The sequence below is a fragment of the Sturnus vulgaris genome, unplaced genomic scaffold, assembly GCF_052056855.1.
Source record: "Sturnus vulgaris isolate bStuVul1 unplaced genomic scaffold, bStuVul1.hap1 Scaffold_87, whole genome shotgun sequence".
NCBI lineage: Eukaryota > Metazoa > Chordata > Aves > Passeriformes > Sturnidae > Sturnus > Sturnus vulgaris.
This window is the reverse complement of record NW_028276756.1, coordinates 2,258,525-2,280,826: the sequence shown is the minus strand read 5'-3', so window position 1 is coordinate 2,280,826 and position 22,302 is coordinate 2,258,525. Positions and strand designations below refer to the sequence as shown.

Here is a 22,302-nt window from a genome sequence, read left to right as displayed (position 1 = left end):
ACCCATTAAAACTTGAAGAAACTTCAGTGTTTCAATTAAAATTTGAGTTCTTGAGAAGTTTTTCAAGTACACTCTGAGGGACTGAGTCTGATGCAGACAGCACCAACGCCCTGAGAGGGTCATTAAAGTCCTTGTGCTGTGTCTGTGCTGATGAGCTGCGCTGGGTTCCTGACACAGAGGGTGATCCTGGCAACCAAGAAGAGCTTCAAAAACACATTTCTCTTCATGAGCAGCTCTTTTCCCAGCCCAGCAGGGCTGGGGCACTGCCTGCAGCCACCCCAGGCACAGCACAGAGGCACAGAGAGCTTCAATCAGTCAGGGCTGGGAAGATGCTCAGAAGTGCCTGGGGCAGAATCACTCCCAGCCCTTGACACAGGAAGCCTCTGGCTGCAGGATAATGCAGCTGCAGCTCCTGCAGTGATCTCCTAAAGCTGCAACATCCCAATGCCTGCAGACTGTGTGAGTACATTCTCTGATGATCTCTTGTGTAGAGCAGCCAGGGGTGCCCAGGGCTGTCGTGCAGAGCAGGGTCCTGCAGCCCAGGGCGCTGTGCTGGGGCAGGGACTCTGCTGCTGCCAGGGAGAGCTCTCAGCCAGCCCTGGGAGCTGCTCCCAGCACTGGGGGACAAGGTCTGGGTGGAAGGAGACAGCTGGTGAGGTTTGGAAGTCTTGTCATTGTGTGGTGAGGATGCTGCATATTCAGGACTGCTCCCAGAGTAGCATTTAACTCCAGAATATTTCTAGGTAGATTACAAAGGGAACACAGAGAGGCAGGGGCTGCATAAAAAAGATAATCCTAATTTTATATTCTATTGCTCTGTGTTGCATAGGTGGGGAAATTGCATATAGATATTCGTCTCAGTTCAGGTTGGGAAAAATAATTTTTTATCTCAGATTTTAATAAAGCAGGAAGTAACAGAAATCAGCACTTACAGGCAACATCAGTGTCACTTTTCCAGCCTCCTCAGGGTTGCTGTGCTGTTCCCATCAGAGCCTGCAAAGGCAGAGGTGGCCCTGGGCAGTGCCCTGTGCTGGGAGGGGTGTGCAGGGCAGAGCTGAGCCCCCAGGGCTGGGCTGGTCACTGGCAGCACTGGCAGGGCTCAGCCCTGGGCACAGGGAAGCAGCTGCTGCCAGGGACAGCTCCAGGCAGCAGAGCCCTGGGCAGGCAGTGGGGGAAAAGTGCCACAAAGCTGGGCTGGGATATTTCAAGTCCTCTCCAAACTGAACTATTCCATGATTGCTTTTATTACAGATCCCTATGCCAAGACACAGGAAATGTCCAACAGCAGCTCCATCAGCCACTTCCTCCTGCTGCCATTGGCAGACACGCGGCAGCTGCAGCTCCTGCACTTCTGCCTCTTCCTGGCCATCTCCCTGGCTGCCCTCCTGGCCAACGGCCTCATCATCAGCGCCGTAGCCTGCGGCCACCACCTGCACACCCCCATGTTCTTCTTCCTGCTCAACCTGGCCCTCTCTGACCTGGGCTCCATCTGCACCACTGTCCCCAAAGCCATGCACAATTCCCTCTGGGACACCAGACATATCTCCTATGCTGGATGCGCTGCTCAGCTCTTTTTCTTTGCCTTTTTCATCTCATCAGAGTTTTCCCTCCTGACCATCATGTGCTACGACCGCTACGTGTCCATCTGCAAACCCCTGCACTACGGGACCCTCCTGGGCAGCAGAGCTTGTGCCCACATGGCAGCAGCTGCCTGGGCCAGTGCCTTTCTCAATGCTCTGCTGCACACAGCCAATACATTTTCCCTGCCCCTGTGCCATGGCACTGCCCTGGGACAGTTCTTCTGTGAAATCCCCCAGATCCTCAAGCTCTCCTGCTCACACTCCAACCTCAGGGAAGTTGGGCTCATTGCTCTTAGTGCCTGTTTAACTTCTGGCTGTTTCGTGTTCATTGTTTTCTCCTATGTGGAGATCTTCAGGGCTGTGCTGAGGATCCCCTCTGAGCAGGGAAGGCACAAAGCCTTTTCCACCTGCCTCCCTCACCTGGCTGTGGTTTCCCTGTTTGTCAGCACTGGCATGTTTGCTAACCTGAAGCCCCCCTCCATCTCCTCCCCATCCCTGGATCTGGCAATGTCAGTTCTGTACTCAGTGGTGACTCCAGCCCTGAATCCCCTCATCTATAGTCTCAGGAACCAGGAGCTCAAGGCTGCAATGTGGAGACTGATGACTGGAGGGTTTCAGGGACATTAAACTTCCACAAAAATAATGAAAATCACATAAATAAAATCCATTTTTAATAGGTCTTGTTTGCTTAGTTGTGTGATTCTTTTTCTTTTGTTTTAGTTTTTCCATATTGTCCACAAATATAAGCTTTTGCTCGTCTCATTTCTCAATTTGTTTCTCCCCACCTTCCCTGTGGCCACAGGCTCTGTCAATGAGGAGCTGCACTCTTGGTGGCTATATATGAACTAAAGGATCTCCCAGCAAAGTTTTCTCCAGAGATGCCCCTTTTGTTCCCTTCTCAGGAGCTGCAGCAGCAATGTCTGTTTGCAGAGCTGGGGCAGATCAGTGCTGGCACAGCAGCTGTGCCCAGCAGCAGCAGCACTTGGTGTTGCCAGTGCTGCTCCCGTGCCACTGCCCCGCTGCCCTCCTGGCCCTCGTCTTGCTGCAGGGCCTGAGTGCTCTCGGGGCCGGGCACAGCCCTGGGGGTGGCAGTGCCAGGGCTGCAGCAGAGACAGGCCATGGGCACTGCTGGGGCAGCACTGACGCCTCAGGCCAGGGCCTGGGGGCTCCAGGCTCCTTGGCCAGGCTCTCTCCACAACACTTGGCCAGCCCAATGCTGAGCACAGAAAAGCCCCGGGAGCAGCCCCAGGCTGGCCGTGGGCAGGCTGGGGGCAAACAGCATGGCTGGTGCTCTGCAAGCTCCCTGCAAGGGGGACACCCTGGCAAGGAGCAGCAGAGCAGGGGCTGATCCATCCCCACTGCGCTGGACACCCCAGGGCAGCGTCCCAGAGCGTCCTCATGCACCTGCCAACAACATCCCCCCTCTGCAGCCCTGGCCTCTCCCCCAGCTCACACAGGAGCCGCATCCTTGCAGGCACACACATGGCAGCACTGGCTCAGGAGCCCCTGTTTGCATTGCACACAGCAGGCTCAGCACCCCCATGGTGCTGCTGTGGGGACATGGAGCTGAGTGAGCACAAATGCCATCAGCCCCTGGGGCCAGCAAGGGCTGGGGGACGGCAGGGAAACCACTCAGCTTTGTCATGGCCTCTGAAGTCAGCCAGGAAGTTTGTTCCCATCAGCTGTGAGTTTCCTGTCCCACTGCAGACATTGCTGCCTGGCAGCCACCACCAAACTGCCTTGAGCATTTCCTTTGCTTCACCTTTGCTTTCTTTTTTCTTACCTTCTCAAGATTTCTTCCTCTTGGCCATCCCTGTCCCTCCCCTGCAAACAGCCATCCCTGTTTGTCCTTTCCTCTCTGGCCTCACTCCTCATTTCAGTTCCTCAGTTGGCACCATGGGAACATCACTTGGGGAGCAGGATCATCCTCCAAGTGCTTCAGGAATTGTCTGCAGGGTCCTGCAGTTCCTCGTGCTGCTCCCTTGCCAGAGGCACCACAGGCCAGGGGGGCACATCTGAGCTGCTGTGTCGGGGTGTGGGGCTCCCTGTTGTGGGCAATGAGGAGGGGCTGGAGAGGCTCTGCAGGACTGACAGGATGGGCTTTGGGGCTGTGTGGAGAAGCTGAGGGACCTGGGCTGCTGGACCTTGTGAAGAGGAGGCCCAGGGCTCATCCTGCAACTGCTCCAGGGGTGGTTTCAGAGAATCACAGAATCAGCCAGGCTGGAAAATACCTTGGAGATCATCAAGTCCAACCTGTTCCCTGACACCACCTTGTCTCCCTGAGCCTCCCCTTCTCCAGGATAAACATCCCCAGCTCCCTCAGTCACTCCTCACAGGACTTGTGTTCCAGAACTGTCACCAGCCTTTTTGCCCTTCTCTGCACACACTCCAGCCCCTCCATGTCCTTCCTAAATTGGGGGCCCAGTACTGGACACAGCACTCGAGGTGCTGCCCAAGTAGTGCTGATCACAGGAGAAGAATCACTGTCCTGCTCCTGCTGGCCACACCATTCCTGATCCAGGCCAGGAGCCATTGGCCTGCTTGGCCACCTGGGCACACTGCTGGCTCATGTCCAGCCTGCTGTCCATCAGTGCCCCCAGGTCCCTTTTCCCCTGGCCACTGTCTAGCCACTCTGTCCCCAGCCTGTAGCGCTGCAGGGATGGTTGTGGCTAAAGTTCACGGCCCGGCACTTGGACTCGTTATACTCAACCTTATTGGATTTGGGCCCTGGATCCAGCCTGTCTAAGTCTGTGTACAGAGCCCTCCTACCTTCCAGAAGATCCACACTCACACCCAGCTTGGTGCCATCTGCACATTTGCTGATGCTGCACTCTATGCCCTCATCCAGATCATCAATGCAGATATTGAAATCCACGCTGGCTGCCTCTGATCCCTCAGCCATCCTGGAGGTGCCCTGTGATGGCACTCAAGGTGATCTGTTCCATCACCTCACCAGGCACCCAGGTCAGGCTGACAGGCCTGCAGTTCCCCACATCCTCCTTCCAGCCCTTCTTGGGCATGGGCTCACATTGGCACCTCCAGTCCTCTGGCACCTCCCTGCTGAGCCAGCACTGATGAGAAATGATGGAGAGCAGCTTGGGGAGCTCATCCAGCAGCTCCCTCATCCCCCTAGGATAGATCCCATCTGTTCCCAGAGACACCAGTGAGCATCTGAGTGGCTCAGCAGGTCCCCAGCTGCTTCCTCCTGGATTACAGGGGGTCTGTTCTGCTCCCTGTCCCCATCTCCCAGCTCAGGAGAACACTCGTCCTGAGGACAGCCTGACTGACTCTTTGTTGAAAACTGAGGCAAAGAAAGGGTTAAGCATCCCAGTCTTTTCCTCATCTTTGGCAACAATATCCCACCAAAAAAAGAATGGATTTTCTACTTGTCCCTCGTTTTGCCTGTAATGTTTTAATAAAATAATTTCTGATATCTTCTGCAGAAGTAGCCAGGTTATGTCCTAATTGAGGTTTCACTTCTCTTAATTTTTTTTCACTTCTCTAATTCTCTCATTGGCATGATTAAAAAATATCTTTAAACCCTTCCTGCTTTGTCTACCTCTCTGTCCAAAGCCTCTTTTTTTCCCTGAGTGCTTGGAAAAAGCTCCATCTCAGCCAAGCCAGTCAGTTTTCTTGCTACATCACTGAACACTTTTTGGCACAGATGGACAGGCTGCGCCTTCAAGATTTCTTTCTTGTAGTGCGTCCATTCTTTCTGGAATCCTTTGTTTGAAAATGCGCTTTGCCATAAAAAAATCAGTACCTGATTTAGTACTGTCAAAATCTGCATCCTGAATAAACTGAAATCTGCTGTGACTCAAGTGTAGAAGTTTTGTTGAGGCCCCTCCTCCTTTCACAGAATATTTAAAAACTCAATAATTTTATGGTCACTGTAGCCCAAACAGCCTCTGACCACCACATCTCCCACTAGCCCTTCTCTCTTTGTGAACAGCAGGAGACAGAGCTTCCCTTGCAAGTGGGAAGAGAAGGAAACCTCCCCAAAGTGCAGCCTGGAAGGTTCAGCCTGGAGGTGAGGAAACAGAAAAGTCCCTCCCAGGGCAGAATGTTGGTGCCCGAGGTGTCCCAGCGTGAGGCTGGGCCATGCCATGGCTCTGTGTGCCAGGAGCCGGCAGCGCTGGGTGCAGGGAGCCCAGGGAGGGCACAGCAATGCTGGGCTGAGAAATGCTGGGGGGGACAGCGAGATGGGCGTGTGCAGCCGGCCAGGGCACAGGAGCAGCACGCACAGGGGGCACAGCCTGCAGGAGAGATGGCCGAGGGCTGGGCAGGGCTGGCAGGGCCAGAGGCACCCAGGCCTTTGTGCCCTGGGCTCGGGCAGGGCCTCTGCAGCCCCACAGAAGGAACTTTCCTGGCAGGGGCTGCACTTTGCTTCTGCCTCGGCCCTCCCTCAGGAGGCTGCCAGGGCTGGCAGCTTGATGACATTTGTCCTTGCTGCCCCTGCCATCCCACTGCCCCAGCAACAGCCCCGAGCCCCCCGTGAGGGACAGGCCCTGCTGGGCCAGGCCTGGGCTCAGGCCTTGGCCTTTCTGCTTCCTCCACCCAGCCCAGGCCTTGCTCAGCATTGCAGTTCCCTGCTCACAGCCTCGGGCTCCTGCAATCCTGCCCTCAAGGATCTGCTCTCACCAGTCCCTGGGGAGCCTTTGGCACTCCCTGCCCTCAGTGGGGCCACTGATGCTCCAAGGGACTTGGAGTTTTGCTTCTGACTCCTGGAGAAGCTTCTTCAACCTTCTCTCAGTGCCTGAGGCTCCTGGACTCAGCCCCAAATCCACCCTGGGGATCATTAAAATACAGAAAGTCCTCAGGAGCACCTTGTCTTCTTCCAGTTGTCTTCAAGTTTCCAGGGCTTGTGCACCTGCTTGGAGTCAATTTGGAGTTTTGTTATTGAGGAAGGATTTCAATGTGCACCTCATGACTTTTGTGGTTTTAATCACATGACTATTTTTTTATTTTTCATTTTAGAGGAGAGCTGACTGAAGCATTCCCCAAATGATCTTGATGCTGAATGTCTCCTTAGGAGGTGTGGGCACCCAGAAGTACAAGCCCCTTGAGGGCTGACCCTGTTTGGACAACCTGCTCTTCACCCCCAACCTCAGTGTGTCTCACATCACCCACCTGGGACTGACATGCCAAAAAAAAGATTATTAATCTCTAATTTATTTATTTTTTTCATAATAATACTATTCAATATTTTTATTACCTTAATTTTCTATTTATATAAAAAAATCCATACTTTTATGGCAATGTAAAAATTTTTTTTGGTCATGAATTCCAAGTAACGCAATTCCCTTCATTAATAAGTGACCACGATTGGCTATGGATTTCTCCAGCTTTATGATTACCAGTCCTATTTTTAATACCATTGTCATATTTTTAATCATTTTCTCAGATTAATCATTTTTAATCATTTTCTCAGATTTTCTCTGGGGTACATTTGAGGCACTTTTGGGTCTGGAGAAGGAATTTAGACAGAGCTTTAGAGTCTAGAAGAAACTTGTGAGACCTGAGAGAGCACTAGGAGGGGCACTGAGAGATTGTGATGGACACTTTGGAGCCCGGGAAAGCTCTTGGAGGTCCAAGAAGGCACTTGGAGGTCAGGGAGGGGAATCTGGGGCCATTCTGGCTCCAGGCGGGCACTTGGGGGGCTCTAACGGGTCTCTCCGGGGCGCGGGGAATGATGGGAGTTGTAGGCACAGGTATAATATGGTTTGATAGGGCCGTGGAGCATCATGGGAGTTCTGGGCACAGCTACAATGGCTCTCGGTGGGGCGCGGTGCATGATGGGAGATGAAGGCACGTCTGCAATACCACTCTATGGGAACTGTGAAGCATCATGGGAGCTGTAGTCCCGGAAGTGGCTCTGACAAAGAAAGGAAACTCGTCCTTGCCAGACCTCCTGAGGAGAGACCCTGCATCAACATCAATCACAGAATGCTGCAATCACCTCTGCTCTAGAGAGCAGTAATAAAATACACCCTTGAAAATAGGAATGTGTGTTTCTAAGAAGCTCTTTGAAATATTTCTCCATATCTGGAGTTGAAAACCTTCCTAATGAACTGCACCACAGCAGAGGGAAATCAAGGCAGAGCCATGGTTTGCCAGGACTTGCTTGATACCAATGAGCCCCGTGGTGCATTTGGTGCTGCCAAGGAGCTCCAAATAATATTTTGGAAATATTGGCTCATTCTCTTCAGCTCTGTCCTTGCCAGCAGCCCAGCCCAGCTCAGCAGCACAGACACAGCACAAGGACTTTAATGACTGTCTTGCTTTGAAAGACAGGTATGGTCTAAGGAAAGGCAAGAGCCCCTTTACTGAGATGCGGAATGCAACCCCCTCCCTGTTAATTATTTTAGGTCCAAATCAGAAGCCTTCAGGCAGGAGGTTTGGGGATAAGGGTAACAGTTCTTTACAGATATCCAAAAAGGCAGAGAACAAAAAACAACAACAGCTATAAAAATTGACAACAGAACAGAACAGTCTAGCTCCACTCCAGTCCCTTCTGGCCGCAGGCCGTCTCCCTGTGCTGTTATCGGTGCTGTGGGGGCAGGGCCGGTCCCGCGCAGTTGAAGAGGGCTGGGTGATGGTGGCCGCGGCCCAGGGGTGAGAGGGATGGGGAAGTGACTCCCCCTCATGGTGTCGGTCATGGTGCTCAGCAGAGTGTCCGGAGATAGCAGGGTGAGATGGGAGAGCAGCAGAGCGATGTCCAAAGGCAGGGAGCGTGGATCTCAGTGCTGGGATGGCAGGGGAAGATGCCAGGCCAGAGCCCAGGCTGTCCTCCCACTCCACGAGCAAAGCAAGAGCGAGCCCCGCTCCAGACCCCCCGTCCCACCTTTCCTTTTCTGGTTCCCCCCCTCCCCCTCCAGGCACCCCCCTACGAGAGAACATTATCTGTCGTTTTAAGGTGTAGCCACAATTACTTAGCATAACAATGGGAGAAAATTCCACTGAAAGAAAAGGGAATAATTCAACCCCCAACATTATCCACCCCTGAATTTCTCCCATACTAATATGCTATATCAAATTAAACTGTTACATTATATATACATACATGCAGTTAGAGACATAGGCACAGTACTATAGGTATTTCACCCTAAAACAAGGTCTCCTTGGGGTATGCATCTGGTCTCTCCATTCTTTTACATCACCCACCAGGTGCAACCTGGTCCTTGAGTGAATACCACTCCATGGATGGGATTGTCTTTGCTGGAGGCAGGATTTACCCAAACAGGTTTTCCTAGCATACCTCTCAGGTGTACCACTGGAACCTTATCTCCATTTGATATTCCCAAGGGCTCAGATTGGGCAGGGCCTGCTTGGTTAGTGGAACCTCGGGTGTTCACTAACCATGTGGCCTTTGGTAGATTAATCTCCCAGTTCTTGAAAGTTCCCCCACCCAGTGCCTTCAAGGTGGTTTTAAGCAGGCCATTGCACCGTTCAACTTTCCCTGCAGCTGGTGCATGGTAGGGGATATGGTACACCCACTCAATGCCGTGTTCTCTAGCCCAGGTGTTTATAAGGCTGTTCTTGAAATGAGTCCCATTGTCTGACTCAATTCTCTCAGGGGTACCATGCCTCCAAAGAACTTGTTTTTCCAGGCCCAGGATGGTGTTACAGGCTGTAGCATGAGACACAGGGTAGGTCTCCAACCATCCAGTGGTGGCTTCCACCATGGTCAGTACATAGCGCTTGCCCTGGCGGGTTTGAGGCAGTGTGATGTAGTCAATCTGCCAGGCCTCTCCATACTTATATTTGGACCATCTGGACCCCATACCAGAGGGGCTTCACCCGCTTGGCTTGCTTGATGGCAGCGCACGTCTCACAGTCATGGATAACTTGAGAAATACTGTCCATGGTTAGATCCACCCCTCGGTCTCGTGCCCACTTATAGGTGACATCTCTGCCCTGATGACCTGAAGCATCATGGGCCCATCGAGACAGGAACAACTCTCCCTTGTGCTGCCAGTCTAAATCTATCTTCGACACCTCTATCTGTGCCGCCTGATCTACCTGCTCATTGTGTCGGTGTTCCTCATTAGCCCGACTCTTGGGGACATGGGCATCTACATGACGGACTTTCACAGGCAGCTTCTCTATCTGGGTGGCAATGTCTTTCCATTCATTGGCAGCCCAGATTGGTTTTCCCCTACGTTGCCAGTTAGCCTTTTTCCACCTTTCCAGCCATCCCCACAGAGCATTGGCTACCATCCATGAATCAGGGTAATGGTAGAGTTTTGGCCACTTCTCTCTTTCAGCAATGTCCAGGGCCAGCTGAACAGCTTTGAGTTCAGCAAGTTGACTCGATCCACCTTCTCCTTCGGTAGCTTGTGCAACCTGTCGTGTGGGGCTCCATACGGCTGCTTTCCACTTCCGGTTCATCCCCACGATGCGGCAGGAACCATCAGTGAAAAGAGCACAGCATGTTTCATCTGCTGGCAGTTGGTTATACGGTGGGGCTTCTTCGGCCCGGGTCACTTGTTCCTGTTCCTCTTCGTCGGCAAGACCAAAGTCTTCCCCTTCCGGCCAGTTGGTAATTATCTCCAAAATCCCAGGGCGATTCGGGTTTCCAATACGGGCACGTTGTGTGATGAGGGCAATCCATTTACTCCATGTGGCATCAGTGGCATGGTGGGTTGAGGGAACCTTTCCTTTAAACATCCACCCCAGCACTGGCAGTCGGGGTGCCAGGAGGAGTTGTGTTTCCGTGCCAACCACCTCTGAGGCAGCTTGGACCCCTTCATAGGCGGCCAAGATCTCCCTCTCCGTTGGAGTGTAGTTGGCCTCGGACCCTCTGTAGCTTCGGCTCCAGAACCCCAGTGGTTGGCCTCGCGTCTCACCAGGCACCTTCTGCCAAAGGCTCCAGGACAGACCATGGTTCCCGGCTGCAGAGTAGAGCACGTTCTTCACATCTGGTCCCGTCCTGACTGGGCCAAGGGCTACTGCACGAGCAATCTTCTGCTTGATCTGGGCAAAGGCTTGCTGCTGCTCAGGGCCCCAGTGGAAATCATTCTTCTTGCGGGTGACGAGGTAAAGAGGGCTCACAATCTGGCTGTACTCAGGAATGTGCATTCTCCAAAAGCCTATGGCACCTAGGAAGGCTTGTGTTTCCTTCTTGCTGGTTGGTGGAGACATTGCAGTGATCTTATTGATGACCTCACTGGGGATCTGGCGCCGTCCATCTTGCCACTTTACTCCCAGAAACTGGATCTCTTGGGCAGGCCCTTTGACTTTGCTCTTTTTAATGGCGAAGCTGGCTCCCAGCAGAATCTCAATGATCTTTTCTCCTTTCTGAAATACTTCCATTGCCGTATCCCCCCACACAATGATGTCATCAATGTACTGCAGATGTTCTGGAGCTCCACCCTTCTCCAGTGTAGCCTGGATCAGCCCATGACAGATGGTGGGGCTGTTTCCACCCCTGGGGCAGTCGGTTCCACATGTATTGCACACCCCTCCAGGTGAAAGTGAACTGAGGCCTGCACTCTGCTGCCAGAGGAATGGAGAAAAATGCATTGGCAATATCGATAGTGTCATACCACTTTGCTGCCTTGGACTCCAGCTCGTACTGCAGTTCCAGCATGTCCGGCACGGCAGCGCTCAGTGGTGGAGTCACCTCATTCAATGCACGATAGTCCACTGTCAATCTCCATTCTCCTTCAGATTTACGCACAGGCCAGATGGGGCTGTTGAAGGGTGAGTGGGTTTTGCTGACCACCCCTTGGCTCTCCAGCTCACGGATCATCTTGTGGATGGGGATCACGGCATCTCGATTCGTCCGGTACTGCCGGCGGTGCACTGTTGAGGTAGCAATTGGCACCTGTTGCTCTTTCACTCTGAGGAGTCCCACTGCAAATGGGTTTTCTGATAGCCCAGGCAGGGTGTTCAACTGCTTAATGCCCTCTGCTGCCACAGCAGCTATTCCAAAAGCCCACCTGAGTCCCTTTGGGTCTTTGTAATAGCCATTCCTGAGGAAGTCTATGCCTAGGATACATGGTGCCTCTGGGCCAGTCACAATTGGATGTTTCTGCCACTCTTTCCCAGTCAGGCTCACCTCAGCCTCCAGCAGAGTCAATTCCTGAGATCCCCCTGTAACCCCAGCAATTGAAACAGGTTCCTTCCCGACATGTCCTGATGGTATTAATGTACATTGTGAACCAGTGTCAACCAATGCTCTGTGTTCCTGTGGCTCTGATGTGCCAGGCCATCGGATCCACACCGTCCAAAAGATCCGGTTTTCCCGTGCCTCTCCCTGGCTAGAGGCAGGGCCCCTCTAGCCCTGGTTATTATTTCTCTCCTGGGCATACATACTGGAGGTTCCTTCAAGGGGATCTGACAGATCATCCTCCCTTCTGTAATACCCTGCACCTTGGTCATGGGAGGCTGAGGCTACCCTCACTTTAGTGGAGTTCCCTCTGTTGGTGTTCCCCTCCCTGATTTGGCGCACCCGTGCTGCCAGGACAGAAGTGGGTTTCCCATCCCACCTTCTCATGTCTTCCCCATGGTCACGTAGAAAAAACCACAGGTCAGCACGTGGGGTGTACCCTCTCTCCCTAGCTGGGGGGCGTTGGGCTCTACTTTTGGGGTCCATGACTCTCACTGGTGCTGCACTGATCTTCCTCACCTCTTCCCTTATCTCCTTCATCTCCTCCTTAAACTCCTCTCTGAGGTCCTTAGCCACAGCAGAGACATGAGCCTGCACTGGGCCAGCCATCATACTCTGATAATTCCTGAGCCTGTTGGCAACAGAACCCACTGTCACTTGGTTGGTATCAGCATCAATCATTGCAATAAAGGGGGTATATTGAGATGGGCCCAGGTTTGCCAGATTCCACAACATCTGCCCTGTGCACCTGACCTTGTCAGGGTCATTGTCATGCTGTCCATCCCTCCCAAAGAGCACCTCCAGTACCGCCACTTCTCTCAGCTTTTGGATCCCTTCCTCAAGGGTATTCCAACGTGTTCTCTGGTGGTACTCCTGCATTCTTTCCCTGTGGACAAATCTCTCTCTCACACTCATTAAAAGTCGCTCCCAGAGGGAAAGGAGGCCTGTCTCCCTTACAAATACCTGGTCCACACCTGAGTCCTGGGTCAAGGCTCCCAAATTCCTTGCCTCAGTACCATCCAGTTGCACACCTGTACCCATAAGGTCCCAGACCCGCAGTAACCAGGTTGTAAAAGGCTCACGGCCCCGTCGTACAATGTCTTTTCTCAGGTTACGGAGACTCTCGTATGACAGGGACTCGGTGATGATCTCAACTTCTGGCTCCCCTGCTGGTTGTGAGGGGCCCCCTCCCTGACCCTTATTATCTAGGTGCCTTGTTTTCATCTTAGACTTCCTAGTTTCCACAGGGGCAACTGCTGCTGGCTGTGAGTGCCCTTGCAGTTCAGCTGGAACCTGGACAGATGTAACATCTGTGGGTCCCACTGCTGCACCATCAGAGTCTCCCTCTTTAAGGCAGGGGGAGGGTTTCTCACCAGCTGGGGAGAGGTACTCCTTCAGCATCTGGCCCATCTCACGTATCTCCTTTGCTAGCACCCCCACCCATTCTGGGTGGTTCCTTTCCGAGGTGGGCTGTGGAGCAGGGTCAAACTCTGGGGTAATATCCCTAGTCTCTGGGATAGGATCAGGCTCTGGGGTAACCTCCCTAGTCTCTGGGACAAGATCAGGCTCTGGGGTAACCTCCCTAGTCTCTGGGACAGGATCAGGCTCTGGGGTAACATCACTAATCCCTGGGGTAGGTATCAGGGTTGTTATCCAAGTCAATCTCCCCTTATCTCTGAATGTTAGATAGAACAGGTTTAACAGGGATATAAGCAACACTAGCCACAATATAATGTCATTAGCATTTAAAGTGGATTGGAACCCCTTGAAGACTGGTGGGGTGAACTTCAAAAACCCTGTGATGGGTTGAGAAAAAATTTCACCTGCTGCCACTTCCTCACAGTAAGTACCATTATTGAAGTAGCCCCAGAAACACACACTTAGAGTGTGATAGCTCTGAATCCATGTGGCCATCTTCCAGAGAAAATTAAAAATCCATGAATTCCTCAACTGATCAACCCACATAATAAACTGGATAATAGCCACAGTAACCTTGGTTATGAAACTCATGTTTAAAAAAGGGCTTGCAAATGGGAGAGATATAGCAGTGACCACATGAAGGCCAATCCAGGATAAGCTGGACAGCATGGTGTCACCTACCACAAGCTTGGGTAATTTAAGAACTGTTATCCCCTTTTCTACCCCTCTCTCAATGCCCTCAGGCAATGCCCCACGTTGGGCGCCAAAAGTTGTCTTGGTTTGAAAGACAGGTATGGTCTAAGGAAAGGCAGGAGCCCCTTTTCTGCGATGCAGAGTGCAACCCCCCTCCCTTTTAATTATTTTAGGTCCAATTCAGACACCTTCAGGCAGGAGATATGGGGATAAGAATAACAGTTCTTTACTGGTATCTAACAAAGCAGAAAAAACCAACAACAGCAGCTATAAAAATTGGCAACAGAAACAGTCTAGCTCCGCTCCAGTCCCTTCTGGCCGCAGGCCGTCTCCCTGTGCTGTTACCAACAACAGCTATAAAAATTGGCAACAGAAACAGTCTAGCTCCGCTCCAGTCCCTTCTGGCCGCAGGCCGTCTCCCTGTGCTGTTACCGGTGCTGTGGGGGCAGGGCAGGTCCTGCACAGTTGAAGAGGGCTGGGTGATGGCGGCCGCGGCCCAGGGGTGAGCGGGGATGGGGAAAGTGACTCCCCCCTCACGGTGTCGGTCGTGGTGCTCAGCAGAGTGTCCGGAGGTAGTAGGGTGAGCTAGGAGAGCAGCAGAGCGATGTCCAAAGGCAGGGAGTGTGGATCTCAGCGCTGGGATGGCAGGGGAAGATGCCAGAGCAGAGCCCAGGTTGTCTTCCCACTCCAGGAGCCAAGCGAGAGAGAGCCCAGCTCCAGACCCCCTGTCCCACCTTTCCTTTTCCGGTTCCCCCCCCCTCCCTCCAGCCACCCCCCTACGAGAGAACATTATCTGTATTTTTAAGGTGTAGCCACAATTACTTAGCATAACAATGGGAGAAATTCCACAGAAAGAAAAGCGAAGCATTCAACCCCCAACAAACCCCAAAGTGGCCCCATTTTATCCTGTCTGTGAAAATGATTAAAAAGATGAGAAAGGGATTAAAATAGGACTAATTATCATAAACAGGGGGAAATCAATGGCCAAGAGGGGTGAATTAATTAATGAAGTGAATTGTGTTACTTAGAACCAATGATCATTAATTTTTCTGGTTGCTAAAAATGTATCCATTTTTTCATATAAACATAAAAATTAGGTATAAAAAAGAATAATACTAATATAAAAATAAAAGCATAATCATATTTTTATTACTTAATTAAATTACAATATTAATATTTATAGAGGGTTTTTTATGCTTTAGGATGTCAGTCCCAGATAGGCAATGTCAGACATGCTGAGGCTAAGGAACAGGCTGTCCAAACAGGGTTGGCCTGCAAGGGGCTCATTCTTCTGCATGCCCAGACCTCCTAAGGAGACATTCAGCATCAAGATCACTTAAGGAATGCTTCAGTCGGCTGAACTGAAAAATAAAAATAATATGCTCTTGATTAAAACCAGAATTCCTTCTCTTCCCACTGGCAAGGAAAGCTCGGTCTCCTGCTGTTCACAGAGAAGGGCTGGTGGGAGATGTGGTGCTCAGAGGCTGTTTGGGTACAGTGACCATGAAATAATGCAGTTTTTGAAAATAATCTGTGAAAGAAGGAGGGGCAGCAACAAAATTTCTACACTGGAATTAGAGAGGGAAGCCTTTGGCCTATTCAGGATGCAGATTTGGGAATAACTGAATCAGACACTGATTTTGTTTTTTAAGATAAATAGCCCTTAAAAACAACAGATTCCAGGAAGGATGGACACACCTCAAGAACATCATCTTAAGGGGGAAGGAGCAGCCTGTCCTTGTGTGCAAAAAGATGAGCCAGTGAGGAAAATGAGTGACCTGGCTGCCCATGGAGCTTTTATAGGAACAGAGAGAAAATAAAGGGGCTGCATCACCACTAGACAAAAAGTCAGACAATTCAGGAAATGTTTAAGGATGTAGTTAGGTCATGCAGAAAGAAAATCAGAGGTGAAAGGTAAATTAGGACTTAACCTGGCCACTTCTGTGAAAAAATAATAGAAAGTATTTCTGTGAATAAATTAATTGAAAACTGTTGGATAAGGAGAACCTCTACTCTTTATTTGATGCAGTGGGTAATATAGTAACTAAAGATGAGGAAAAGGCTGAGGTACTCCAGCCCTACATTGCCTCAATTTTCAACAATAAGACAGGTTGTCCCCAGGACAAGTGTTCTCCTGAGCTGGTAGATGGGGACAGGGAGAACTACAGACCCCCTGTAATCCAGGAGGAAGCAGCTGGGGACCTGCTGAGCCACTCAGATGCTCACAGGTGTCTCTGGGAACAGATGGGATCCATCCCAGGGGGATGAGGGAGCTGCTGGATGAGCTCCCCAAGCTGCTCTCCATCATTTCTCATCAGTGCTGGCTCAGCAGGGAGGTGCCAGAGGACTGGAGGTGCCAATGTGAGCCCATCCCCAAGAAGGGCTGGAAGGAGGATGTGGGGAAGTGCAGGCCTGACAGCCTGACCTGGGTGCCTGGTGAGGTGATGGAACAGATCACCTTGAGTGCCATCACAGGGCACCTCCAGGATGGCTGAGGGATCAGAGGCAGCCAGCATGGATTTCAATATCTGCATTGATGATCCAGATGGGGGAATTGAGTGCACCATCAGCAAATGTGCAGATGGCACCAAGCTGGGTGTGAGTGTGGATGTGCTGGAGGGTAGGAGGGCTCTGCAGAGGGACCTGGACAGGCTGGATCCAGGGCCCAAATCCAACAAGGTGAGGTTTAACCAGGCCAAGTGCTGGGTCCCGTACTTTGGCCACAAGAACCTCTGCAGTATTACAGGCTGGGGACAGAGTGGCTGGACAGCAGCCAGGCAGAAAGGGACCTGGGGGCACTGATGGACAGCAGGCTGGACATGAGCCAGTAGTGTGCCCAGGTGGCCAAGAAGGCCAATGGCTCCTGGCCAGGATCAGGAATGGTGTGGCCAGCAGGAGCAGGGCAGTGATTCTTCCCCTGTGCTCAGCACTGGTTGGGCAGCACCTCGAGTGCTGTGTCCAGTTCTGGGCCCCCAATTTAGGAAGGACATGGAGGGTCTGGAGCGTGTCCAGAGAAGGGCAACAAGGCTGGTGAGAGGTGTGGAACACAAGTCCTGTGAGGAGTGGCTGAGGGAGCTGAAGAGGAGGCTCAGGGGAGACTTCATCACTCTACAACTCCCTGAATGGTGGTTGTAGTCAGGTGGAGGTTGGTCTCCTTCTCAAGGCAGCAACTGGCAGAATGAGAGGACACAGTCTTAAACTGCATCGGGGAAATATAGGTTGGATATTAGGAAAAAGCGTTTTACAGAAAGTGTGATAAAGTACTGGAATGATCTACCTGGGGAGTTGGTGGAGACACCATCCCTGGATGTGTTTAAAAAAGCCTGGATATGGCACTCAGTGCCATGGTCTAGTTGAGGTGTTAGGGCATGAGATGGACTAGATGATCTTGAAGGTCTCTTCAGACCTAGGGATTCTGTGATTCTGTGAATCCTCTGAGTCTTTCAGCTGAATTCTCCGTCCCTGTCCTTTCCCTGGATCTCTGTTGCAGATGGAAGCTGCTGGTGCCATTCTCACCTTTAACCCCTCTTTTGAATGCACACAGATGTTCCCAGGTGTGTTAAGCTGGTGTTGCTCAGCATTTATGCAAAGCTCTTGTATCCTAATGGAACCAAGGAGACCCTTGTGACACTGTGGAACCTCATGGAACCAAAAAGCCTTTGAGACATTGGGGTAGGATGGTACCAAGGAGACCATTGAGATCCTGTGGCTCCAAGGACACCATGGTGCCACCGTGGAAACTGATGGAACCACGGGCATTGTGACACAGCAGGGCCTCATGGAACCAAGGAGTGAATTGTGACTCTACCAAACCTCATGGAACCAAGGGGCCTTTGTGACACTGAAAAACTTCACAGAACCCAGAGTCTATTGTGACACAGGGTACTCATGGAACCATGGAGAGCATTTTGAAACATCAAGGCCTGCTGGAACCAAAGGGTCTTGTGGAGCCAAGGGGAGCACAGTGACACTGTGGGGCTCCATGGAACCAAGGGGCCATGGTGACACTGTGGAGCCCCAGTGACAAAAGTTTTATTGTGACACTGCAGGGCAGTATGGAATCATGGAGATCATTGTGACACTACACGGCATCATGGAAACAAGGGGCCATTGTGACACTGTGGGGCCTCGTGGGACAAAGGGGCAGTTGTGGTACCATAGACATTTGGGCAACTGTGTCACCATGGAACCAAGGAGACCATTGTGACACTACAGGACCCCATGGAGCTCAGGATTCATGTAACAGTGCAGGACACATGGGACTGAGGGGACCTTGTGACACTGTGGGGCCTCATGGAACCAAGGAGAGAATTGGGACAGTAAGGAACATAATGGAGTTGCTGCAAATGATACAACTTTAAATTTTTAATGTAACTGCAGTCAGGATTTTGTTTGCATTTGCCCAGGAGGAGGGGAATTGAAGTTTCTCTTCAAAAGACTCAGTTCACCAAGGTTAGGTGAGGCCTGATGAGTTTAACATCTACAGATTGGGAGTAGCCAGAAGATACAGAGGAGGTAAATGAACATTAATGAACATCACCCCCGGTGTGGTTGGAGACACCTGGTCTGGGAAAAGATTGGTAAGAGAATCAAATGAGGGCCTAATTTTCTCCAAGGGCAAAGGGATCAATAAGCAACAGGAGATTGAATACTAAGAATTGTGTAATTTAAGATCAATGAATATGAATTTCTTTGGGTTTTTGTCTGTATAAATATGTGAAAACCCTAGTAAAGAACCATGTATGACGGAGTGAATTTCACTGCCCAAGCCAGGCATGTGTGGATGGAATGATTTCTATTGCACATGCTGGGCACAAAAACATCCTGGCCCGAAGAAAGTAATGCCTAAATTCTGTAACACTAAGAAGATGTTGTTGGGGAGTTCCTGTTTTTCATGCAGTTTCAGTGTCAGTCCCACTGAGGTCCATCACCAACACAGGCTCCTCCTGGAGTCTTGGAGGAGAAAATTGAAGGCCATGATTGCACAAAGCTCTCAGAGACTCCAAGGCAAAAGCAAAACCCAAAGTCCTCTGAAAAACCTGCAGTCCCTGGGAGCATGAAGGAGCCCCCAGGGCCATTCCTGACCAAGGCTCCCCAGGGACTCATCCCAGCACATCCCTGAGGTCACTGGGATGTGGGGGGATGCTGAGGGCAGGACAAGGGGTGCCAGTGGCCAGTCTTGCTGGGGCTGTGCCAGGAGGCCCCAGTGGCTCAGGACAAGGTCTCCTCCCAGCCCTTGGTGGCACAGACCCTGCTGTGCCCCAGAGCATCAAGACTTGGCTTCTCCTGGGCGCTGCCAGCCCTGCCAGGGCCCTTGGCCATGTCCAGCCCAGCTTGTCCTGTGCTGTCCCACAGCTGCTGCTGTGTCCCTGCAGGCTGCACACTCCCATCTCGCTGCCCCTGCCTCTGCCATGCCGTTGCCAGCCCTGCCCTGACCTCTGCCCACCCTCACCCTCTGTGTCTTGGGACACACACACATGCACTGAGCTCATCCTCCTCCTCCTGGCTGCTTCTCCTGCCACAGCACTGCCCTGGGAGGGTTCATTCCTCACTGGAGCTGCTGTGTTTGTATTGGTGCATTTTATAGCTCTGCTGCTGCCTCTCTGCCAATTCTGTCTTCAAAGAGCTCTCTAAGGAAAAGATTCATTGAATGGTGGAATAACAGAGGTGGGAAGAGCCCCCTGATCCCCCTTGGTCTGGGTGTGGCTGGGATGGAGTTCCCTTTGCCCAGAGCAGCCTCTGCCCTGCTGTGCTTGGCTCTCGTGGCTGGAGTGGGTTTGGTCCCAGCCTGAGGCTTTGGCTGCTCCTGAGCAGGGCTGGCCCCACATGAGGCATCTCTGCAAACCCCAACCAATGGGCTGGGGGTGGGCAAGCGTTCCTGGGGACACTGAGATGGGACAGCTGGGCTGGACTGACCCAAGGGATCTTCCATTCCATGGGATGTCCAGATCAGCAGGGGAATGAAGGTGACAAGAGGGTCTCTGGATTTGCTGTATTAGTACATTTGTCTCCCAAAGTAAACACTACATGTGCTGAATTTTGGTGCTGAATTCTTGTCTGCTCATGATTTTTCTTGATTCTGCATTTGGCCTTTGATTTTTACTTCCCCACCCCAACCATTAATCTCTTTTTATGTTGACCCACAATATTTTCACTTTATTTTCCCCTATTTTCTGAGTAAGGTGGGCCAGTGACAGAAACACTTGGCTGTCACTTGATGCCCAGAGAGGTTTAACCAGAGTCATCTTGCCCAGCTCTGCTCTTATGGGCACCCCCAGCAATGTCAGGGCTCTGTCAGGTGCCCAGCCCTGAGCTGGGCTCATGCCCTGCTCACAGCCCCGGGGGTGTCCAGGGACACGAGTCCTTCCCTGGCACACACACACACAGAGTTCATTGTAGCACGGGCAGGGGCTCCTTGGGCTCTGCTGCCACTGCCAGAGCCTGGCAGGGACCTCAGCCCTGTGGGTATCACCCTGCCCTGCCCCTGCCCAAGGTGCCCCATGGCCGGAGGGATGGACACAGGGAGCTCTGGGCACAGGAGCTCATCCCAGCCCTGCATCCAGGGGTTCCCAGGGGATGTTACTCTCTGGAAACTCCAGGAACAGCTGCAAGTGTTTGTGTCACTGGGTTTGTGTCCCCTCACACACACACAGGATGTTCAGGGCTGTGGAATGTCCCTGCACTGCAAACACAGACTCCTGACCCGGTCACTTGATGTCCCTCCACGCAGAGAAGAACAACCTCTGTGCCCTGGGGTGAGAGGCCACTGCTGGGAGCGGCGCTGGCTTTGCAAGGGCACTGCTGGGACAGCCCCACCCTGAACACTGTCACACTTCTGCTGGTCACTGCTGCTCTCCTCTCCAGGGCTCTGTGTTGGGAACATCCTTGAGAGCAAACTGGGAAGGAGATTGAAGCTTTCAGGCCCTGCACTGGGGAGATGCCCTTGCATGATGGAAATGCTGCTGCAGAACCCAGCTCTGTCCCAGCAGTGCCCATGGCCTGTCCCTGCCTGCAGTCCCTGGACAGTCACACAGCAGGACTGGGACTGAGATGAGAGAGCCTTGGGGCCTTAAACCAGCAGAGGGGCTCTGAATGTGAGTGTGGAGGGGAAGGAAGGGGAGGTTGTAGAGTAGAAGCCCTGGGGCTGCCAGGCTGTGAGAAGCAGTGGGGTTCCCTTTTCACCCCAGCTCTGCCCAGAGGCACTGACCCTGAAGCTCCAGAGAAGTCAGGGAGCAATAATGTCAGGGGAACACAGTAATACAGAGTTCTTTATTTTGTGTAATCACAAAAGTAGAATAGCTCCCGGGTTATAGAGTCTCTGGGTTTGCTAGAAGGGCAAACACCCAGTTAAAAATCCTACAGTCAAAGACTTCTGTGCAAACATCTTCTCAATAGTGTAACACCTGTGTGAGCAGCAAAAAACACAAGACGCAGAGTGAGCGTAAATGTAACACAACAACAGCAATGCAGAAAAAGAAGAGTTCACTGCTTCTGAACAGCATTCCTGATAATTTTCCTCAGGCCATTCTTGAGCTCCTGGTTCCTCAGGCTGTAGATGAGGGGGTTCAGGGCTGGAGACACCACTGAGTAAAGAAATGACAGGGACAGGTCTAGAGATGGGGAGGAGATGGAGGGGGGCTTCAGGTGAGCAATCATGACAGTGCTGAGGAACAGAGAGACCACGGCCAGGTGAGGGAGGCAGGTGGAAAAGACTTTGTGCCTTCCTTGCTCAGAGGGGATCCTCAACACAGCCCTGAAGATCTGCACATAGGAGAAAACAATGAACACAAAACAGCCCGAATAAAGAAAAGCACTTAGCACAATGAGCCCAAGTTCCCTGAGTTTGGAGTGTGAGCAGAAGAGCTTGAGGATGGGTGGGATTTCACAGAAGAATCCCCCCAGGGCATTGCCATGGCACAGGGGCAGGGAAAATGTATTGGCCGTGTGCATGAGAGCATTGAGAAAGGCACTGGCCCAGGCAGCTGCTGCCATGTGGGCACAAGCTCTGCTGCCCAGGAGGGTCCCGTAGTGCAGGGGTTTGCAGATGGACACGTAGCGGTCGTAGCACATGATGGTCAGGAGGGCAAGCTCTGACCCAATGAAGAAGATAAGCATGAAGACCTGAGCAGTGCATCCTTTATAGGAGATGTGTCCGGTGTCCCAGAGGGAATTGTGCATGGCGTTGGGGACAGTGGTGCAGATGGAGCCCAGGTCAGTGAAGGCCAGGTTGAGCAGGAAGAAGAACATGGGGGTGTGCAGGTGGTGGCCGCAGGCTACGGCGCTGATGATGAGGCCGTTGGCCAGGAGGGCAGCCAGGGAGATGGCCAGGAAGAGGCAGAAGTGCAGGAGCTGCAGCTGCCGCGTGTCTGCCAATGGCAGCAGGAGGAAGTGGCTGATGGAGCTGCTGTTGGACATTTCCTGTGTCTTGGCATGGGGATCTGTAAGAAAAGTAATCATGGAATAGTTCAGTTTGTGGAGGATTTTAAATATCCCAGC

At 52.0% G+C, this 22,302-nt stretch overlaps 3 protein-coding genes across 3 annotated transcripts in view; 2 read left to right on the top strand and 1 right to left on the bottom strand.

Moving 5' to 3' along the window:
• The window catches only part of LOC148217303 (uncharacterized), a 262,278-nt gene that overhangs the window by 201,864 nt on the left and 38,112 nt on the right, over nucleotides 1–22,302 (top strand). The window lies entirely within an intron of this gene.
• On the top strand, nucleotides 1,275–2,256 carry LOC148217306 (olfactory receptor 14J1-like). Its single transcript, XM_088158767.1, has one exon. It carries the CDS (start codon nucleotides 1,275–1,277, stop codon nucleotides 2,205–2,207), a length of 933 nt encoding a protein of 310 aa, XP_088014893.1. The 3' UTR covers nucleotides 2,208–2,256.
• On the bottom strand, nucleotides 21,055–22,221 carry LOC148217305 (olfactory receptor 14J1-like). Its single transcript, XM_088158775.1, has one exon. It carries the CDS (start codon nucleotides 22,219–22,221, stop codon nucleotides 21,289–21,291), a length of 933 nt encoding a protein of 310 aa, XP_088014901.1. The 3' UTR covers nucleotides 21,055–21,288.

Excerpts from the sequence above, each read along its gene's own strand:
- LOC148217306 (XM_088158767.1), top strand. The coding sequence starts at position 1,275 with ATGTCCAACAGCAGCTCCATCAGCCACTTCCTCCTGCTGCCATTGGCA.
- LOC148217305 (XM_088158775.1), bottom strand. The coding sequence starts at position 22,221 with ATGTCCAACAGCAGCTCCATCAGCCACTTCCTCCTGCTGCCATTGGCA.